General features: G+C 35.0%; 1 protein-coding gene across 23 annotated transcripts in view; it reads right to left on the bottom strand.

The window, feature by feature from the left end:
* The window catches only part of SOX5 (SRY-box transcription factor 5), a 1,021,816-nt gene that overhangs the window by 109,674 nt on the left and 889,353 nt on the right, over window positions 1-22,789 (bottom strand). For 19 of the 23 annotated variants that reach the window (XM_058743357.1, XM_058743360.1, XM_058743362.1 and 16 more), the window contains one exon: window positions 21,351-21,474. In XM_058743357.1, the coding sequence (XP_058599340.1) occupies window positions 21,351-21,474 (124 nt within the window). The remainder of the gene's footprint in view (window positions 1-21,350; window positions 21,475-22,789) is intronic. The other 4 variants (XM_058743352.1, XM_058743354.1, XM_058743369.1 and 1 more) reach the window with 1 other exon arrangement.

Below are 22,789 nucleotides of genomic sequence, written 5' to 3'. Positions count from 1 at the left end.
AATAAAGTTAATGCATCCATTCCAAAATATTTGTTGAGTATCTGCTACATATCAAGCACTGCTCTCAACACTAGAAATAGAGTTTTAAAGAAGACTGACTTGTAGAGGTGTGTTTACTGGGAATTTAATGAAGCTTAAGCTTTGGGGTTCTGCGAAGGGTCTCTGGAAGCATGTTTACAGTATCATATGCTTTCATATTTGTCAGCGTTTTTACTTTGTTGTGATTTCTTTTATAAATGAAAACTCTCATTTTCACTTGAGAGTGTGTATTTGAAAATTATGTGTATATAATTAAAATAATAATTATAAATAAATAATTAAATATATATATATTTTTTTAATGTTTATTTATTTTTGAGAGACAGAGCACAAACAGGGGAGGTGCAGAGAGAGAGACACACACACAGAATCTGAAGCAGGCCCCAGGCTCTGAGCTGTCAGCACAGAGCCAGATGCAGGGGTCAAACTCACAAACTGTGAGATCATGGCCTGAGCTGAAGTTGGATGCTTAACCGACTGAGCCACCCAGGTGCCCCCATAATTACATATATTCTTAAAGAGGACCCCAAAGTTATATTTTTCAGGCTTCAAAATACCTGAATCTACATCTGCTGACTTGGTCTCCCCAGAACTTATAGCTTAATGGGAGAAAAAGAAAAAAGATAATTCAATGATTAGTAGAAAAAACACTGACTGTTAAGATAGGGAAGTATATAACACTATGCACTACACCATAGGTGCCTTAAACCTAGTCTAAGAGATCAAAGATGGCCGCCAGAAAGAAGTTAGGTTTAAGCTGAAATCTGAATGAAGAGAAGGCTAGCCAAACAAAGAAGAAAAAGAAGAGCCTTACAGAAAGAAAAACCATTTTAATGAAGACTTACAGTCAAATGGGAGTGTCATATCATAGCCCAGTCCCTGCACTGCTTAAGTTTAGAGCACAGGTAAACAAGAAGAGATAAATGGGACCGGAGAGGGAATCAGGGGCCAGATTATGTACAGCATTATAAAACAATATTAAAGAATCTAAAAACTGAGAACAAACTGAGGGTTGATGGGGGGTGGCAGGGAAGGGAGGGTACCCACCCATGGGTATTGAGGAGGGCACCTTTTGGGATGAGCACTGGGTGTTGTATGGAAACCAATTTGACAATAAATTTCATATATTGAAGAAAAAAGAATCTAAACTTCATTCTGTAGGCTAAAGGAAACCATGAATGTAGAAAAAGATGGGTTGAATAAAATCATCTGGGCTAGAGGTTAGAAGCTATAATCAATAGTAAAAAGATCAGAACTCTCTGTAACACATAATAATGGTCTGTACAAGGGTGGTGATGTTGGGATGGAGAATGATGGAGAAAGTCAAGGGATAAAAAGAGGCAACACAGACACAACTTCATGATTGTTTACATATGAGAGTAAGAGAGGACTCAATGATGACTCTTGTGGTTTTCACTGAACAGCCAGATTGGAGAGTAGTACTGTTTGTTTGGTTTGCAAACATTAAATGAGAAGCAAGATTGCCAGGTTGGGCCTGGTGGGGAAGGGGGAGGCCACGGGGTATGAATAATTCTATTTTGGACACTTAAAGTTTGAAATTACTATTATATATCTGAGTAGAGATGTTCAATGAGGCACTTGGTAAACACGTCAGTATTTTAGGGGAAAAATTCATATCAGAAATGTAAATTTGAGAGTGGTCAGCATATATCTGGAATGTAAAGCTATAAGCTTTCATTAGACTGTTTAGGAGTTAACTGTAGAGAAAAAAAAATAGGTCCAAGGGTTGGTTGTGGAATATAGTAATATTTATAGTCAGGGAGATAGGCAAGTAGCAGAAAAACTAAGGAGAAATATAAATTTAATGTTCCAGAAGCCAAGTAAGGAAAGATTTTCAGAAAGAGTGATTTTATTTCAAATGCTGGATTTAGTAATGTGGAAGTCATTGGTGACTCCAACATGGGCAATTTCAGTGTAGTGGAGGGTGAGAAAGCCTAATTGGAGTGAGTGTGACCAACAGAGGATGATTAAAAGTAGAACTGGAGTCAGGAAGTGTAGACCCTTTCTTTTCCAAATGAAGTTCTTGGAGAATAATAACGGTTATCACCTAGGAATTCGTTAAAAATGTAGCATTTCAAACCCCACACCAAATCTACTTGGACAGGCAGCATCTAAGATGGAACCCCCCAATGACTCTACTTCTTTCCTTGTGTTTACATCCTTGTAATCTCCTACCCTTGAAGAGAAGAAGGCAAAGTGATGCGATATTACTTGTGACATTGGGTTACAAGAAGATTCTGGTTTTGTCTTGTTTATCTTCTCCCTAACCCTACCCTATCTGTCTTGGACTAAGCAGCTATGTTGAGCTGCCCTAAAAAGAGGCTCACATAGCAAAAGCATGATGTTCTCAGCCAACAGCAAGCAAAGAGATGAGGCCTGCCAACAGCCAAAGGAGAAAGCTTAGAAGCAGATTCTTCCTCAAGTCAAGCCTAGAGATGACTATATAGTCCGGGCCAACACACTGGTCACAACTATGTGAAAGATCCTGAGCACAGGTTCCCAGCAGGGCTGTGTGCAAATGTTTTATTGTTTTAAGCCATTAAGTTTTGGGAGAATTTGTTAAAGCAGCAAGTATATACACCTTCTGAATTAGAAATTAAATTTCAACAAGAGTCCCAGACAGTTTGTACTTATTTGAGAAGTGATGGAACAGACAATTCTAGTGAGGTGTTTTGCAGTAGTTATTGGAGGGCATGTAATCCAGAAAACCTTACTTAAAAGGTATACTTGTAAAACTTATAGAATGCTTGCATGCCAGTAGGAACGATCCAGTAAATATAGGGGAAAAAAACCCTGATGATACAGGGGAGAGAGTGGACAACTGACTGATGTTACATGGATAAGGTTTTATTTACCATTTAGTATTTTTAATATCTAATCTAGAAAACACTATTTGAATTTATAAGGGGAAGTTTAGATGTTTAAAAGCTGAATTTGTACTATGCAAACTAGCAAAAATAACAAATATTATAGTATGACTATTAGAATAGGCAACTTAAATACTTAAACTATGTAATTTGTTTCTATTGTTCATTTAATCAATATAATCTTAAAATTAACTATAGCAAAAAGTAGAGGCTGTGATGCCCTTCATAGTGATCATTCATTTTACATAATTTAGTCATCCTGTTGTGAATTAATCAATTAATCAGTACTTACAACGTCTACCATGTGACGAGAACTCTGCTAGGTTCTTTGGGAGGCAAAACAAAACAAACCTTGGTCTCTATCTACTACACATCCATCTTTTCTAATTAAGTGAGAGAATAAAGATGAAAATGAGAGTGAGCTTGGCCTTGAAGATTTGCAGGTAGAGGGGGGATAGATGTTTTGGGTGGGTGAAACACATTAAAACATGTATGACATGCTGAAGGAATGGAGAGAAATCAGTTTACCTGATAGGTGATAGAATAAAGTAGAGGGAAAAGAGACTGAAGGGAAGGAGTTGGGAAACTTAATACCCCACACTGGAGGCTATTTGGATACAACACGGCAATGACTATGAAATAAAGTTTTAGCAAGTATCATTAAAGAAGTTAGGTAGCAGGGGGTTTTAAAAATGACCCTGGACCTGGGGGCACCTGAGTGGTTCAGTTGGTTAAGCGAATGACTTTGGCTCAGTTCATGATCTCACAGTTTGTGAGTTCAAGACCACGTCGGGCTCTGTGCTGACAGCTTGGAGCCTGGAGCCTGCTTCAGATTCTGTGTCTCCCTCTCTCTCTGCCCCTCCCCTTGGTCTCTCTCTCTCTCTCTCTCTCTCAAAACTAAAACAAACATTAAAAAAAAATGACCCCAGATCTCGAACCTAGGGACAAAGACTTCCTCATACATTTGGATTGATAGCAAGCACCTGCATAGGTATTTTGGGCACTTCTCAATTACTATTATCTAATTGTTAATAACAAATTGAGTGTGATACATACATATAAAGTTCATTATCAAAATCTAGATTATTCTATAAATTTTAAAAATGCATATATTGGTATTTTATCTTTTATCATTTCATTTTCTAAATTCATTAATGCATATTAATGAGTGAATATAGTCTATTTTCCTTTGTATATATGTGGATCTACTTGGATATATATACACACAGTTGCTACTTGAACACAGGGGTGAGAGGTGCCGACTCCCATGCAGTTGAAAATCCAGGTATAACCTTGGACTCCCCAGGGACCTAAGGGCCACTATTAACTGAAAGCCTTACTGATAACATAAATAATCAATTAACACATATTTTATATGTTATATTATTATATACTGCATTCTTACAATAAAGTAAGCTAGAGAAAGGAAAATGTTATTAAGAAATCATAAGGAAGTGAAAATATTTTTACAGTACTGTATTATATTTATCAAAAAAAATCTGCATAGAAGAAGACCTGTGCAGCTCTAACCTGTGTTGTTCAAGGGTCAATTGTACATGTATGAATGAATAACTATCATATTATACACATCCCATATTGTATGTGTGAGTATAAATGCATATATATATATATATATATATATATATGCATTTATACAAGCTAAATAATTGTATATATGTGTTATAAGCTGAGTTGTGCTCCCTCCTTCCAAATGTATATGTTGAAATCCTAAATGAGGTCACACAGGTGGGCTCTAATTCAACAAGACTGCTATCCTTATAAGAAGAAGAGACTAGGATGCAAACAACACAGAGGGACAACCATGTGAGGACAGAGGAGAAGATGGCCATCTATCTACAAGTCAAGGAAAGAAAACTCAGAAGGAAATCTACCCTGTTGACACCTTGATCTTGGACTTCTGGCCTCCATAAATAAATTTCTGTTGCTTAAGCCCCTCAGTTTGTGCTATTCTGTTATGGTAGCCTTAGCAAACTAATGTTTGCCATACATAGCCACACATCAATGTATTTGATGTTTAAGTAAATTGCAGAAAACAAAAGACTGGCAGCTGGAGTTAAAGAGACTGTGATAGCTAATATGTGTCTTTAATCATATACAGTTTCCAAGATATAATTATATAGTCATAAACAGGATATCAACTAATTTTCAAAAGTTTGTGTCTAAGGTGCCACATTATCACAACCGTCTCCTTTCAGCATACAAACATACATAACTTGAAGCATGTCTACCTTATTACCAATTTTTCAGACCCAGATATCCAAAACTAGTTTGACTCAAATTTGTCCCAAGTTACTAAGTAAATACAAATACAATAGCTGTGAAGCTGGCCAATATAGCAATTTCACTCTTAATTAAATTCAAAATATATTGCATGCATATGCTGGTGTCCAAAGCAAACACAGAATCTATCAGACTTTAAAAATAAGGGCAAGGGTGGTTATTAATGGCAAAAGAGTAATTTAGACCTACTGGGGAAAAAAGATCCTTTATTGAAGTAAATACTGTCATCTATTTGTGCCATCCCTTATTTAACAGGTTTATTTTGTAAATACCTCATGAAGTACTTAGTAAAATTAAATAATGGAAAATTCTGACTTTTAAAGTTCGACCATGTGTAAGTTATTCAAATTGACTTTCAACTAGTTAAAAGTAATATCTTTTACTCTTTCCTAGGTTTTAACCATTTGAACAGTTTTTCCCTAAGCCTTTCCAAAATTAATTGGCTTCTTATTTCAAAGCCAAGTATGGAAAATTCTAGCTCAAAACAATTTTTTTCAAAAAGTTGAAAAATATGTGAGGTATATTAGTCAATTGTTTTCAGAATACAACCTAGCTTATAGTGTCTATTGATATAAATGATATAGCTAATATTAAATAACCCAATAACCCCTTAGAAAGCATGTTAATTGCAATAGTGTTAAAGTAATGAATATTTAGATCATAATAATCCCTACTGACATTAAGAAGGATTTACCTCTCTGATATATAATAAAGTAAGAAAAACAGTATTTCCCAACAAGGTTATCTAGGCTCAGGAAGATTGTCAAAGCAAATATATCCTTACCCCGGGTCAAGGACCTACATCCTTTCATCCATGGATTAGTATAAATGTTCTGGAAAGTTTTATGGCATTATTTTCACTGAAACAAGGAGATGCATTCCTTTATTAGCCCTCCATGGTGTTTTGTTGGTTGGTTGGTTTGGTTTGTTTCTTGACAAATACCAGATTGCCTTCTCTAGGTGCTGGGAAATACAAAATTTAAATCCCATACCCATACACACACAATCCTAGCCCTAGACAAGTTTCTAATCAAGTGAGAGGGATAAACATATAAGCCAATTGGATGATACAATGAGCAAATCAGAAGGTAGTGTAGAAGGTACTCTGAAAACCTCAAGAAAAGAAGAACTTAACTTGGAAACAGTGTCAAGAAAGGTTATTTGCTAAAATGTCTATTAAAAATAGATAGGTTCAGGAGCTCCCGGGTGGCTCTGTCGTTTAAGCATCTGACTCTTGATTTCAGCTCAGGTCATGATCTCATAGTGGTGGGATTGAGCCCCATATCCGGTTCCATGCCAACAGCACAGAGCCTGCTTGAGATTCTCTCTCACCTTTTCTCTCTGCCCCTCCCCTGCTCATGCTGTCTCTGTTTCTCTCAAAAATAAATAAACTTTAAAAAATGTTTAAAAATAGCTAGTTTCACTAAGGCATTGCCTTTCAGGACCATTTTATCACCTACTTTCCATGTCTTCTACTTGCTAGAGTCCCACAGTAAGCTTCCACCATTTAGTATAACCAAAATTGCTCTAATTCACCATTTTCTCAGATAGTACTTAAAACATTCTGCTTTTACCACTCTAACTTCCAGATGGACAGAGCTCTGTAGGAATCTAAGGAAAGAATGACATTAAAAAGGACACTATGGACAGAACTTTTGAAGAAAATTGCTTTCTTTCATCTTAGGGAACCATAGATTAATCAGTGGGTTCCTCTGGCTTGGAAGGAGCCTCCTGCCATTGATCAGGCAGTGCGAACAATAACCACCATCTTTTACTGACCCCTACTTTCGAGAATATTTAAATACTCTCAGTGTGTCTGATGCGGTAAGGGAAGGGTAAGCTATGCAGCTAAAAAGGAGGTGGAACACATATCTTATAGAATCTTGTGTTTTACTTCAAAGGCAATGTTAAGTCACTGAAAGATTTTAAGCAGGAGAGTGACATAGTCTGATTTGTGTTTTAGATCAATTTTGTGGCAAGGGATAGAATCGACTGAAAGAGGGAGAGACTGGAGACAGACTTGTTAAATACCACTGCAATAAATCAAGCGGGAAATGATAGTGGCCTAAACTAAGCATAAGGGAAGGAGATCTGAGAGACAGATTTGATGACCAATTTGATGGGAGAAAAGAGAGACAGGAGCAAAAAAAAAGAAAAAAAAAGTTATAGTTTGGGCTTTTATTTTAGTAAATTACTTAAAGAATGAATCATTCTTACCCAAGTAGTTATTCAATTGCTCCAACATCCTGTTTCAATAATTCATTTTTTCCTACTAATTTGGAATGTGAGCAACTAGTATTTGTTGAATTTTAGCACTGTTAAAATACTATATATATATATATGTATATATATATACACACACACATATATACATCCACATACATATTTACGTGTGTGCATAAAATCTCACTTAATCTTCACAACAATTCAGTAGGGTAGATATAATTATTCTTATTCTACAAAAAAAAAGTCCAGGACTATACTATACTTACTATACTATACTATACTATACTATACTATAAGTATACTTATAGTATACTTATAGTATACTTACTATACTATAGTAAGTACTATAAACATTAGTACTTGAGTAAAAACAAAACAAAAAACAAAAAAACAAAACAAACAACAAAAAAACAAACCCCAAATGTATTATTTTAGAAAACATAGACTATTTTTAGAAAAAAAGTATTATTTTAGAAGACATCATAGACTATTTTTAGAACACTATGCAAACACAGACTTCAGTTTTCAAATAGATACATTCATTTAGAGCTTATCCAACTAATATGTATCAAATACTATGTGGAGGGCACAAAGAAATAAAAGGTATAGTTCTTGCCTTGATGACACTTTCAGTTTCACAAATAAGACATACAGATATCAAGATTGAAATAAATCAAAGCCATAAGATGAAAATCAAATGAATAAGAAAGAGAAAAATTACCAGAGAAAAGAAGAATTTATGCAAACTCAAATCATTTGAGAAAGAATCGGAGAAAGGGCTGAGCTTGGGTTAGATCCTCAGTAAAAATATAAGACTAGGGGTGCCTGGGTGGCTCATTTGGTTAAGCATCCGACTCCAGTTCAGGTCATGATCCCGCAGTGAATGAGTTCGAGCCCCTCATGGGGCTCTGTGCTAGCAGCTCAGAGCCTGGAGCCTGCTTTGGATTCTGTCTCCCTCTCTCTCTGCCCCTCCCCAGCTCATGCTCTGTTCTTTTTGTCTCTCAAAAAAAAAAAGAATAAATGTCAAAAAAAATTAAAAAATATGTAAGACTAGACAAGATGAAAGAGGTCCAAGAGCCGCAATGCCTGGTGCACAATAGATAATAAATATCTGCTGAATGAATAAATGGATAAGCCTAAAAGTAAGAATGGGAGGAACCTCCAATGGTTTTTCATTTCCTGGAGCATACACAGTGTATAAATATTCCCCTGAGTTGTCTCTTCTTAGGTCCTCACACTACTCATCATTTCTTGCCTTATAATTTACTTTTATCATTGAACTGTTATAGGTCCATGTACACCCCATTCCATCTCTCGCTTTCCAGCCTTCATCCAGGCTGTTTTCTTCTGTTTAGAATGTTATTTCTGTGTTCCTTCACCTGGACAACTTCTTCAAATGCTTTTTTGCCTGCCCCACTTCATCCTTTGGAATTTGACTTATGGGTCCCCACTCCAAGTAGCCTTTCCTGACACCTTCCACCTCTCTTAAGTATGAATTCATTCCTTTTCCCCTGACCTCCATCAAAAATTCTAGGCATACGTCTATCATATTACATCTGTTTATGTCCCATTCTCCCCAACTACACTATGAGCAACCTACAGGCAGAGATTCAGTCTTACTCATCTTTAAATCCCTAGTTCTTAGCATAGGAACTGTTAAAGTGCATGGTTCTGTTAAATACATAGCACAGGCTGTTAAAATGTTTACTGACTGAATAAATGAAGAAACAATTCATTTAATTAAGAAATTAACAAATATCAACACAGGAGACCACTCTTCCCATATCAAAAGCTTACAGTTTAGTAGAAGTAACAGATTGTAAGCAAATAATTATACAAATAAGGAACAAATTAGTATTTGGACAGGGTTTAATTCAAACAATAATGATGTGTTAGCTCAGCAACCAATGATACAAAAGTAGAATAGGAAATCAAGAGGAAAGAGAAGCCTAGAGCTTGGGGATATAAGGAAATATGGACCCAGAAGAGGTAAAGAATGTTCTGTAAAATATTTTCATTTATCAAATTATTCTTTTATAATATTCCATAATCTGTCTATTTTATAAATTTTAATTTTAAAGCAAGTCATATCTCATTGAGTATTTGAAATAAATAATATGAAATTCCTAAATCTTAACATAATTTCTGTTCATTAAAAGGAACCCACTATTATGATGGATTAAAGTACCTGAGTATGGTCAAAGTGTTTACCAAAAAAGATGTTATATATAAACAAATGACAAAACAAAATCTTTCATTGTGATTGTTCAAATCAATTTAGACTTTCATAAATCCAAGTGAGTTGAACTTTGATTTTTTATAGTACTATGCTCAGCTATGTCTCCTCCCTCCCTCCCTTTTAGGTGGTTAAATTTATAACAATTCCACTAAATCGTCTTGTGGAATCCAAGTCAAGAAGTTCAGAACAACTGATATGGTATACGTGAGTTAAGGTAAAGGGGTTTTATCAATTTGTTAGAATAGGACTTTGATACTTGAAACTTGTTTGTGAGAAATGCTAATATTTTATAGGAGACTCTCATAAAATAATAGAAATATTTCATGTGAATTTTGAGAAAATAAGATTAATAATTATCCTTTGTTTGACTAAACATCTATTTTCAAAAGATATTTTGAGATAATTGTTCTCAATTGCTCTGTCACAGGTGTTTTCAGTAAAAAGTTTTTAAAAATAAAAAAAATATTTTTATGTCTTTTTAATGTAGCATAGCAAATGAAAACTTTATCCTATTTAACTAATAGTTACTCAGTTGGCTAGTTTAGTAAGAGGTTATAATTTTTTTAAGAAATGCCTCTCAAAATGGGAAGACATTTCTGATTATAAGAGATAGGGCATTCTTTCTTTACCTCTTAGCCCATAAATTAAATGAATTCTAGTCCTAATGAAAATTCCTGGGTTAATTATCTAAGAAATCTGAGTATCCCTGAAAAGGTGACAATGAATCAAAGAAATCTCCTTTTCCTCCTGCATTCCAGTATTGCTACGAAGGCATCATTTAAGCTATTGCACAATAATTCATTTTAAGCTGCTCAAAGAGAATCATTAATTAAGGAACAGCTTCTATATCCAAACGTACATTAGATTACTATGTCTATATTTTGCTTCTGTGTCTTATGAGGAAATAAATGGCACAGAAAAAAGCACCCCAAATGATTCAGGTACTTAAAAGCAGTGATTTGGCAGAGGGGCATTGGTATAAGCCACTTATGATAAAAGCAAATGCTAGTTTTTATTTTCCACTTTTAATACTAAGGTTTAGCAAGCATTTCATTTCTTTGACACCTTTTATAACCTTTCCAGTTTTCTGTCTATCATGGTTTTTTGATAGATATTCCTCCTCCTGGAGTGTCGCTGGAATCTGGAAACTGTAGGTTGAAAACAGGAAGTTTCCTAGCCCCTGTAACAATAAGCCTGTGAGCTGTATGTTTGGGATGACTTCTGGTCTAGAGTTTCCTACTAGAATGATACATTTAGAACTCTGGAAATTAAGAACCGTTATGGCATTTCCCCTCCCCCTAAAAAAAAAAAAGAAAACCAAATAATGCAAAAGTCTTGGTTAGAAGTATAGTGACCTAGAATAAACTCCTGAAATTCTTTTCATTATGTCACATTCTAAATGTTCAAAACAGACTTCTACATTTAATAAATAATAATTATATGTTATATTTATATTATAATTTAAATTCCTCAGAAATGCACAATTTTTACAATCCCCTTATGAAGTGAGTAGGGCAGACATTATTGTAGCTCACTTAAAGATTAAAAATCTAGGGCACAAAGAGGAAATGACTAGCCAAAGGGCACAGAATAATATGAAATGGGATTTTGATTACCAAGGTCTTTTGATATCTTGTTTAATTTTTTTTTTCAAAAAATTTTTAAAAATATTTATTTATTATTGAGAGACAGAGAGACACAGAGCATGAGCAGGGGAGGGGTAGAGAGAGGGGAAGACACAAAATGTGAAGTAGGCTCCAGGCTCTGAGCTGTCAGCACAGAGCCTGATGAGGGACTCGAACTCACAGTGAGATCATGAACTGAGCCAAAGTCAGTCGCCTAACCAGCTGAGCCACCCAGGCGCCCCTTTAATTTTTTTTTTCTAACAGAATTGACTAAATCCAGACAATTAATAGTTTCAGATTACAAGTCTCATTGATGCTTATTTATAGCTTGACTCAGATGAGTCAATTTTCAAAGTTTTAGACCTTCCATTAACCAACTCAGAGAGCATTAGAATTTAGAGGCAATCTCTCAGGTGAAAACTATTCAGAAAGTAACAAATGAATGAAAGTAAAATGCCATATACTGGGACTAGAAGAGTTGATCTGGGGCAAATATGTGCACACAAAAATGTTTACTGTAGAATTATTTAACTGTAAATATTGTAGACAAAATTAAATGTTCATTAGTGGGAAATGCAAATAGAATATGGTAATCCAGCTTAATGAAATATTATGCAGGAGAAGTTAGATCTAAAAGTATGGAAGAGGATGGGGCACCTGGGTGGTTCAGTCAGTTAAGAGTCTGGCTTCAGCTCAGGTCATGATCTTGCAGTCCGTGAGTTTGAGCCCCGCATTGGGCTATGTGCTGACAGCTCAGATCATGGAGCCTGATTTGGATTCTGTCTCCTTCTCTCTCTGCCCCTCCCCTGCTCACGCTCTGTCTCTCTCAATCTCAAAAATGAATAAATATCTTAAAAAATTTTAAAAAATAAAAGTACAGAAGAGGAAAGATAGTCGTGATTTTTTTTTAATTTATAAGTAGAATATAATCCATAGAACATTACCCTCATATACATTATATATTATTCAGTACAAATCATATATATATATATGATTTGTACTGAATAATATATAATAACATAGATGTTATATATATATATAACATCTATGTATCATTACATACACATTACAACCTACAGATATGTTCACATTTTACATATCACATATATGTATCTATATATAAATAAATGTATATACTTATTTATATATAAACACATACATATTTCTATCTATAGTTCTGGTAAATAAGTACCAAATTGTTAACAGTGATTACATATGGGGAGTGGGATTATAGGGGCATATGAGTGTAGACAGACAACTTTCGGTTTCTGTTTTCTCAACTTTTTTTTTTTTTTTTTTTTTTTTTAATTTATTTTTGGGACAGAGAGAGACAGAGCATGAACGGGGGAGGGGCAGAGAGAGAGGGAGACACAGAATCGGAAACAGGCTCCAGGCTCCGAGCCATCAGCCCAGAGCCTGACGCGGGGCTCGAACTCACGGACCGCGAGATCGTGACCTGGCTGAAGTCGGACGCTTAACCGACTGCGCCACCCAGGCGCCCCTCGGTTTCTGTTTTCTATGCTTCTACGTCATTTGAGATTTGTGCAGTCAGCAGGTGCTATCTTTAATATATTAGGAAAAAATGCGAAGGGTTGTTATGAGATGACTGTATTAAGTAGGTGTAAGAAAATATTCTTTGACTATAGAGCCAAAATAAATTTTTAGGGAAACGGTATTATTTAAAAAGTCGCTGTAGTTCTTCTGCCCTTTCCACTGGCTGGAATGGGGATATGGTGGCTGGGGAAGATATCTAAGACAGAAACTATAGTTTGTGGAAGGTGGCATAATAAGAGCACAAGCCTGGGATTTGCTCTTATGGAGCTACCACAGGAGCAATGTTTGGACTATTATGTAAGTGAAAAAAATATTCTTTCACCGTGTTTCAACTAATATTATTTTGGCCTTTAAAGTAGATAAACCTGGGGCGCCTGGGTGGCTCAGTCGGTTAAGCATCCGACTTCGGCTCAGGTCATGATCTCACGGTCCGTGGGTTCGAGCCCCGCGTCGGGCTCTGTGCTGACAGCTCAGAGCCTGGAGCCTGTTTCAGATTCTGTGTCTCCTTCTCTCTGTGACCCTCCCCCGTTCATGCTCTGTCTCTCTCTGTCTCAAAAATAAATAAACATTAAAAAAAAATTTTTAAAGTAGATAAACCTAAAACAGTATATGATTCCACATGATATTATAAGAGCATGACTTGTTCCGTCCCTATAGAAGATATGTATCTATTGTAGAGTTGTAAGCAAATACTATCTTCACCTGTTTTACTAAATACTTTTTCTGTTTCCATATTTTCCTATCAACCTCATGACTACAGTTTGTCTTCTAATGGAATTTTCTACAGTGAAAGAATATGCACACCGGAGAACAGAGGTGTTTGGTATCACTGACAGTTCTATTCAAATAAATTTTTTATTCAAATAAATTTATTCAAATAAAATATTGCCCTTCTGGGCTTACATTTCAGTCTGATGACCTTCACGTGAGGCTGCTACAAAGATGAGATTCCATGTTTGCTGTGGCCAGAAAGATATAAATTTAGAATTCTGAGGGTTAGGCTGGACTATGGCAATGTCATATATGGTAATACCACATTGTGAGGCCTCTTGGCTGAGAGCACAGAGTGTCATCAGCCAAGCACTCTTTCTTTCCATTTGACAAATCTACATTATCAAGAACTATGTCAAAAAAGGAAAAACTGACCCAAATGGGTTTATATTTAAATTGAATGGCATGCTTATGTTCTTAAGTGTTAAAAAGCAAACAAGATGGATTAAAAGATTAAGTATATATTTTTGGTCTAGTAAAATCTGAGGAATTTTTTGAAAAAGGGGCTTTTGCTTTTTGTGTTTGCTCATGTGTGTATTTTGATAGTAGTGTGTGTGTGTGTTGGGAGGACGGGATTCAACAGTAGTTACTAACATAGCTTAGTTATCAGCTCACAGAGTTATGATGCTTAAAATTAATTATGTGTCTATGTTTTATAAACAATAAGGCACAATATAAGCTATTGTTTTTATACCAAGTTATGACACTTTGTCACAACATACATCTCCCTTCTCTCAGTGATGAATCTTGTAAAAATACTATAAACTCCCTTTTAGGAAAAAAAAAAACAAAACACCACATTTTATTGACCTAAAAACATCCTTCCCATGAGAATTGGAGGGTAGCTTCCACCATAATTGTGGAATGTTATATACATTTTTGCACTCAATTCTCTTTACTTTTTAATCATCTCACATTTTAAGCCACCAGTCTAACTTATTTCAGATGGCAATTTAAATGATTGGCTGTGTAGGTACCACAGCAATTCTTTAAATAAATATATATATATTTATTAATATTACTAATTTTATATACTAATATAATATATATTACAAATATAATAAATACAATATAAATTATATATATTTATTATACATACATATATATACATACATATATAGACTAAATTCTACAATGAAGTTGTGTTCACCCAAAGTCATTGGTTTATAAGGTGTTTCGGGGGGGTGGGTAGAGAAGAGCTGGTCACAATAATTTTAAAACACACAAACACAGAAGCCTGAATATATGATTACATCCTCTTCTCTCTGCTAATGTACAAAGAACCTACAGTATGTGATCCTGACAACACATGTTTCCTATTTTGTCAATTTGATAAAAGCGTACCATGTCAATGGTTTTTAGCTTGTGATTCGGTGATTGTTTCAGCACTGATTGTCAACGACCTGTATGTCAGCTGACACAGTTAAATCAGAAATTAGCATGCAGTCTCCTAAAATGCCAGACACATGGACCCTTTACACGAGAGAGATATAATGGAACCCACATGATATCCCCATTAAACAATGAAACATGTGACATTAACCAAAAACAGGAACACATCAGCAAATATGCCTGAGGAAGTTTATGGTATTTAACTCCTAAACATTAATTTTATTGTGGTGTATGAGGAACTAATTAACTGAGAGTTTCCTTTTTTATTAGAAGCGGAAATACTGTTCAGAAAACTGATGAAGAATAAATACAGCATATTTTAAGTTTATTAAGCTTGGCTCATCGACTTCTATTTATTTAAGCTAATCTCATAAGGCAATTAAATATTTCAATCAGTAACGTTATATGGCTATTTTATTTAGCACATTTCTGAAAAATTAATCAATGTGGAAAGTATGTGAATATATTTCTAGTTTCATACAGCCAAAACAATGATTAAATACATTCTCAAAAAAAAAAAAAAACCCAAATCACCTGATCTTTTCCACCATGAGCTTTGATAAATATACAAGTGGAAAATGACAACAGAAAAAGTTAAAACTTGGTGATTATGATGTAAATAGTTAAGGCTGTATCTACATGAGACAAATGGTTTCCATCAGCACTGTAATACTTTTCTCTAAACAATTCAATTTTCCTAGTCAGAGGAAGCCCCATTCAGGTGTGGTTGAACGAATTTGATCCTGGATAGGATACAGAATGCAATTAATTGCCAGGTGTGGTTTTAGAATACATTCTTTTAAACCAGATCTGTGTTTTCCTGGCACAATGCTACCTAGGTACTAGTTCATATGCAATCCCATTTAATCTTTGAAACAATTAAGTAAAATGGGTGTTATCAGTCCATATTATAGATGAGGAAAAGAAAGCTCAGTAACTTGCACAGGACAATCACGGTAGCAGAACAAGGCAAAACTTAATTCAAGTCCACGTTCTCTCATTCCAAGTACCTTTCAGCTTGTAGTTGTGTATTTCACACTGGGTTAATTAAATCAAAATGAAACAAAAAAACAGTTAACTATTTGAAGTCACATAGACACAGGAATCAACTGGTATAGACAAATGAATCAACTGCTTTATGTATACAATATTGTCCATAACCCATAAGTACAAGATAAATTTTGTTATAATATTCCATTCTATGATTGTAATATGATAAGTCGACACCAATAACTTTCTAGTAAGATAGGTCATACTAAGTTTTTAAATGTACATGTACTAGACTAGGCCAAAAGTTCCTATAATTTCTTGGATTCAGGCACCATCCACAGCTCAATAATTTTTTCATGGCACCTGCAGGACAAAAGAAATACCCGACTCTTCCATTTTGTTAAGTAGTAAAGGTCTAAACAGCTAAGGTAGTTTATGTAGTGTCTGACAGATGTCTCTGTATTTTCCTTGAAATTTTAAAATATGTTGTATGCCCCTGTGAATTAGTAAAGGCACCCTGGTACCTTAGCACACAGTTTGGGAACTTCAGCACTAGGCACATGCCCATCTATGGGGAAAGACTATCTGCAGCTATGTGACACATTCAATTTGACACTTTGGGCTAAACTCTTGAGCCAACTCTTTTACCACTGTTTGTTTTATGCTGTATATAGAAAATGGGTTATTTTATTGGATTGCCTTCCTGCAGATTTTTTTATTTCCGCATAAAATGTGTTCCTGTCACAAATTTCTAAGGCAGCTGTTAGAATTATATGACTAGAAATTTTACACCCAAACAAAAAGAAGAGGAGCAGAGCACTGTAGTTATTAGTGAAAAGAGAAACACCTATTCCTCTCATTCCTGCCTACAAACTATGTGTTCTGAGGGAACGCCATTTAACTTTGAGGGTGGGGTGTGAGGAAGCTGTGTGTCCTGGAAAGAGAACTGGAAGTTGGAATCAGTGAAATTGGTATTAGCCAAACTTAGGACTTTCAACCACCTTATGTCAAAAGTTTCTCTCAAGTTTAAAATGCTAAAACCAATATACACATTCAAAATTATTGTGAAATTTGTTAGATTTTTTGCCATATGAGTGAACACAAAAGTGGGGTCTTCTTGCGACATGAAGTATTCTCTAGGTGTCAGATGTGTGTACATTGTATTTCACAAAAGTCTAGATGAAAAAACTTTTGTGGTTCACAGGTTGAACCCTTTGGTTAAGAGGTTAGGATTTCATTTAGACTTTTCAGCAGAGGGAAGTGTACTGGGTCCTTGGACTCCTCAACCATCCAAAGTGTACTTGAACCAATTCATTTTTACACCATTTATTTTATTATTCAGTATTGGAAACTTAGTTAGTTTTAAAATTTATTCCAAGAACTTTAATGAGAGTTTACTGATTAAAATGAGCAGGTGCCCACAAACATAATTTAAAATTGGGATTTTTAATTATGCTCTATAAAAATTGGGGTGTGTCTACATATAGCAACTTAGTTGACAGTTTTCATAGAACTGACAAGTTAAAAATACAGATTATTTCATTAATTTTTCCCCTGTGTGGAATGGTCTATGAATTGAGGTGATTGATCAAACCAGTGTTTTTATGTAATTATTTTCAAGTTATTATATATATTAAAAATATTAAACTTAATAATACACCATTATCTCTACCACCTTAGAAGTTTGGAAGTATTTTTAGATATTAAGAAATAAGTAGGGGGACGCCCGGGTGGCTCAGTCAGTTAAGCATTTGATTTTTGAGTTCAGCTCAGGTCATAATCTCACAGTTTGTGAGTTTGAGCCCCTCGTCGGGCTCTGTGCAGACAGTGAAGAGCCTGCTTGTAATTCTCTTTCTCTCTCTCTCTGCTCCTCCCCCAGCCACTCATTTTTCTCTCTCAAAATAAATAAGTAAACATTGAAAAAATAAGTAAGAAAAGTAATAACTAGATACGGATCCATGAAGAAGTGCAGTTTCATACTTGATTTCATTAATAGCAAATGCCAAAACAGAACCTGAGATTCTGATAATAATAACTCAATATCTGTAAACTGATCTACATATTCACAGATATGAGTGGACTACAACATTCTTTAAAACTTCTTTACTATGTAGCCAGTTTGCTCTGAAGTCTTTGGTTGTACTGCTATTAAATTATTCTTCTATTATTTACTGACATTCATTTTAACAGTTAAGGGAGAATCCAGCAGTAGGTCTCCATTCTATGCCATACTTCCACTATTATATTTTTCAAAGAGAAAATATCTTTATGTCCAACAGAAAGCTTCTTTTTTTTGAAAACAGCAGATGCCCACTCAATTGTGATGCTTAGGTTCCCCAACTTAATGTTCTTATATTATCTTTTCCCTCCTGAGAACATTTGAACTTTCTCGTATAGTTCCAGAGATTTTTATTTTATTTATTTGATCAAGATACATAGTCTAAATGGAAAAATTTATCATCAATACTTTCTATGAATGGACTGATGAAAAGCATTTGAATTTCTGATACCACCAAATATGTCTTTGATATTCGCTTGAAACACAAATCGAGATGAGTTGGTCAGTCTTCTTCATTGAGAATTAAGTAATCATACTCAAATTAAAACAACTGACGTATTGTTGACAATTCTGGGGAGAAAATAAGGAGACCCACTGAAGAGAGATGGCAAGATTTATGTCCTTTCCTATCTCTATTCTTTCCTGCAATGTGATTAGTGAGGAAATAGCCTGGACTACTTCGTGCTTCCACCCAAACTGAGTCAAAGTGCCAGAGCGTCACTGTGCCACTGGCTTCCGAGTTTCAGGGTTTGGCATCATACTCAGTTCAGGCTTGCCAGCGGCTGTAAAGGCTATATTCTACTTAATTTCCAAGGTTACAAAAGAAATGGTATTATTTGTAATTTTAAGCACCAAAGGCATAAATACATGAACGATTTTAGAAAGGGAGAAGTTTCTCCATGCCACATCACATTAACACTGAACAAATTTAGCATGCCAATTCTGGCAAATGGGAGTGAGGCAGAGGTGTCCTTGACCTTTTCCAGGCCCAAAGTTACTCTATTGTTCATACGCAACATGGTTTTCTCTTCAGTACAATATTTGCTGATGGGACTTATTTCTACAGTTACTTAAAAAATGCCTTTCTGGAAAACAGAACTCGTCTATACATACATATTGCAGGTGCAATCTCAGGCAACTGATGATTTTCAAAAGTGTCTTTTGTTTTTCTTTTTAATAACCAAGATTACCAAAAAACACATTGGCAATGTGCGTTTAAGGTGAATAGCAATTCCTTAGGAAAATGGAAACAAAACAAAACAAAACAAAATTTTATCATTAAAAACTCAGAATTTAGTGTAGCAACAGAGTTTAAAATCCTATATTTAGAATTTAAATTATTCTTACAACTTAAATGTTTAGAAGATAAATATAGTCCTGAATCATAAAAAATGTTGGTGTTTCTGAATGAATCAATCTATGAAGATAGAATAATGTGTAAAATAATATTAAAGGAATAAACTCAGGACCCAGAGTGAGAACACCATCTTAAAACACATGAAACCAAAGTCAAGAGAAAGACGTGAAAGAGTAGTTTCAAAACTGCAAAGGGAAAAATATCATACAAGTGTGAATTTTTATAGTCCTGAGTTTAGTTCACTTTTACCTAGACTCTGTAGCTGCAATCTACTCTTCTCAAATGGCTTTGTATATTTAAAAAAAATGCATCTCACTTCTTCAATATTATATGGAGAAATGTTTAAAGACTAAGAATAAATGTTAAAATGTGAAAATCCAAGACATCATTTTTACAGGAAGCTTAGATCTGATCTCTAGCAATGTTGGATAGAGTTTCTCAAATGCAATAAATACTGAAGCATAGCAAGATGTTAATGGGACAATTTATTAAAATATAAACGAACCCACATATACTGGGCTTTACAATACAATATTCTACATGAATATGTAAAAGATGATCATATTTCACTAATTGTTTCCGATGATGTTTTACTTTTATCAATAAAAATATTTTAATGAGCTTGACTTCTCTATATTCTTTCTGGCCATGGTAATAATGTTCCAGGAGATATGTTGCTTAGTGGTCTATTATCTCTTTGGAATTTGTTATGATTTTTATTTAACAGATTATAGTTGGCATTTTGGCTATTTAAATTCTGGAAAGTGAAATATTAGAGTGTTTACACAACTAACAATATACAATTTCAGTTTTGATAAAAAAAGAAAAAAGTTATAAAATCACCAGCATCTAAAATTAGTAAGCAATATAAACAATTATCTTGGAATAACTTCTCACTTAGTGCAAAAATGCCCTTGTAGTGTTTGTAACAAGTGGTGATTCATTCATTCATTCATTCATAACAAGTAATTGAATGTTGTACTAAAAGTTTAGATATAACAATGAATAAGACAGAGCCAGCACTTGCTCTCATAGAACTTACATAAAATTAAAATAAAAGGGAAAATATACAGGATCCAAAGGAACTAAGAGAAAGGGATCTAACTAGGTTAGGCAAGTTCTCCCTGATCTGAGTTGAAAGATGTTCAGAATATTCTCAGAAACTTAACATAAGACCATGGGAGAGGGGAAGGGGGAAAAAAAAGGGAGGGAAGCAAACTATAAGAGACTCTTAAAAACTGAGAATAAACTGAGGGTTGATGATGGGTAGGAGGGAGGGGAAAGTGAGCGATGGGCATTGAGGAGAGCAGCTGTTGGGATGAGCACTGGGTGTTGTATGGAAACCAGTTTGACAATAAGTTTCATATTAAAAAAAAAAAAACAAAAGAAAAAGAAAGATGTCCAGAATACTAAAGAGAGTGAACACTCACAAATTGTAAGTCCAGAGTCATGAAAGAGTATGGTTTGGTCTAAGAACTAAAAGAAGACTAGTGAGAAATTAGGCTGTAAACGTAGGCAGGAGACAGATAAGGAAAGGCCAACTAATTCACATTAGGAAATGAGTTTATCTTAAAAGGCAGTGGAAAGCAATTGAAAAGCATCTTCCTATCTTATCTTTGCAAAAACAAATTGAACCTGAAAATTATATTCATATTATGAAAAATACACGAGAAATGAAAGTTATGAACCTGAATTATTAAGAGCAAATATTGGCTTCAGAAGCGTAGAAATAATCTACGTTCTTTTAAAAAGCAACATAAATCCTTTTCTACACTTTTGGTGTGTTTCCTCTTGAAAATAAAAATGCTATATGAGTGATGTCATTTCTTGGTGTGGCAGGAACATTAAATTGCCTAATTTAAAGCCATGCCCTCCACCCACTCCCAAATGGAAAATCAATGGTACTTACTACATCCAGCCTTATAGCTGAAGCCTGGAGGAAGAAGGAATCCTTGCTGGGCAGCTGCAGCCAGTGTCCGTTGATCAGGAGGGAACACGGGAATCATTAATGGCGGCAGTTGACCTTGAACCTGCTGAACGTGATAGAGCGAATCAAAGAGACGAAGTTTTGGTGCTCCATGGTTCCCGCCCTCCTTACTTTATGACAAAAGAAAACCATTTATTCGATTCAATATACTGGCATACAAGCTTGCTCAAACACTGGTCCTGAGGTCAAGCCTTAGACAGCAAAATTAGAATACACTCTAGTTGGAAGGTGTTACCAAGTTCATTTTCTAACCTGATGAATAATTTCCCTACATGATCCCCACATGAAGCATCACTACTTCATACAATAAGGCTTTATCTTATTGCATTAATGTAATGGTTAAAAAATTGCCCTGAGGTTGAACTAAAATCTCCTTCTATAAATCCTGTTTAGGGCTAATTCTACCTTCTAAAATAAAACTAACTAAACTGGTATCATTTTACATATAAATAGCTTTTATTACTTGAATATAATTCCCATGTCCACATAAGATTGACATTTTTTGAACAAAAGAGCTGGGAAAGAAGGTTAGAGAGTTATGAAGACTTTCCCTTTTGTTTATAGAAAGGTAACGGGCCAAAAGAGAACCGACTTGTCCATAGCTGTGGAAGGGGAGAGTTAGACTAGGTCTAAAATCAGTCCCTTGAATCCTGCTCTGTGTTACATACACTCTTTTGTCTTCATCTATCCTTTGACAAGCAATTGAACCACTCTTCAAACCACATGGTCTGTGTTTTGGTTGCCATCTATGGAATACACTTCAATTTGCAGATGTCATTCTCAGGATATGGGGTTCACATCAGTAAATAAATAACCCAGCATAACAGAATAACTATCTTCTTGGAATGGAGCAGAGATTTCTAGGAATACAACCTAATGTAGTCATTTATGCAGCAATATCACATTACTGATTAATACAGTGGTTATCATAACTACAATATTTCCCCAAAATAATTATTAAGCAAAATCTCCCTGATAAACATTATTATTAGATGGTGCTTTTATTAAATATATGACCACGAATTTAGGATCATGCTAAAAATCAAGTATCTGATGCTTTATTCTCTCTTACTACTCCTTCCACACATTAATTCAATTATTTGGAAAATATTTAAAAATTTTTGATGTTTATTTATATTTTGGGAAATGAGAGAGAGAGAGAGAGAGAGAGAGAGAGAGAGAGACAGAGCATGAGCAGGGAATGCAGCTGAATGAGAGAGAGAGACACAGAATCTGAAGCAGGGTCCAGGCTCTGAACTGTCAGCACAGAGCCCAACGCAGGGCTCGAACTCAGGAGCCAGCCATGAGATCATGACCTGAGCCGAAGTTGGATGCTTAAGTGACTGAGCCACTCAGGCACC

Source organism: Neofelis nebulosa, chromosome 8 (genome assembly GCF_028018385.1).
Source record: "Neofelis nebulosa isolate mNeoNeb1 chromosome 8, mNeoNeb1.pri, whole genome shotgun sequence".
Classification (NCBI taxonomy): domain Eukaryota; kingdom Metazoa; phylum Chordata; class Mammalia; order Carnivora; family Felidae; genus Neofelis; species Neofelis nebulosa.
This window is presented reverse-complemented; position numbering and strand designations above follow the sequence as displayed.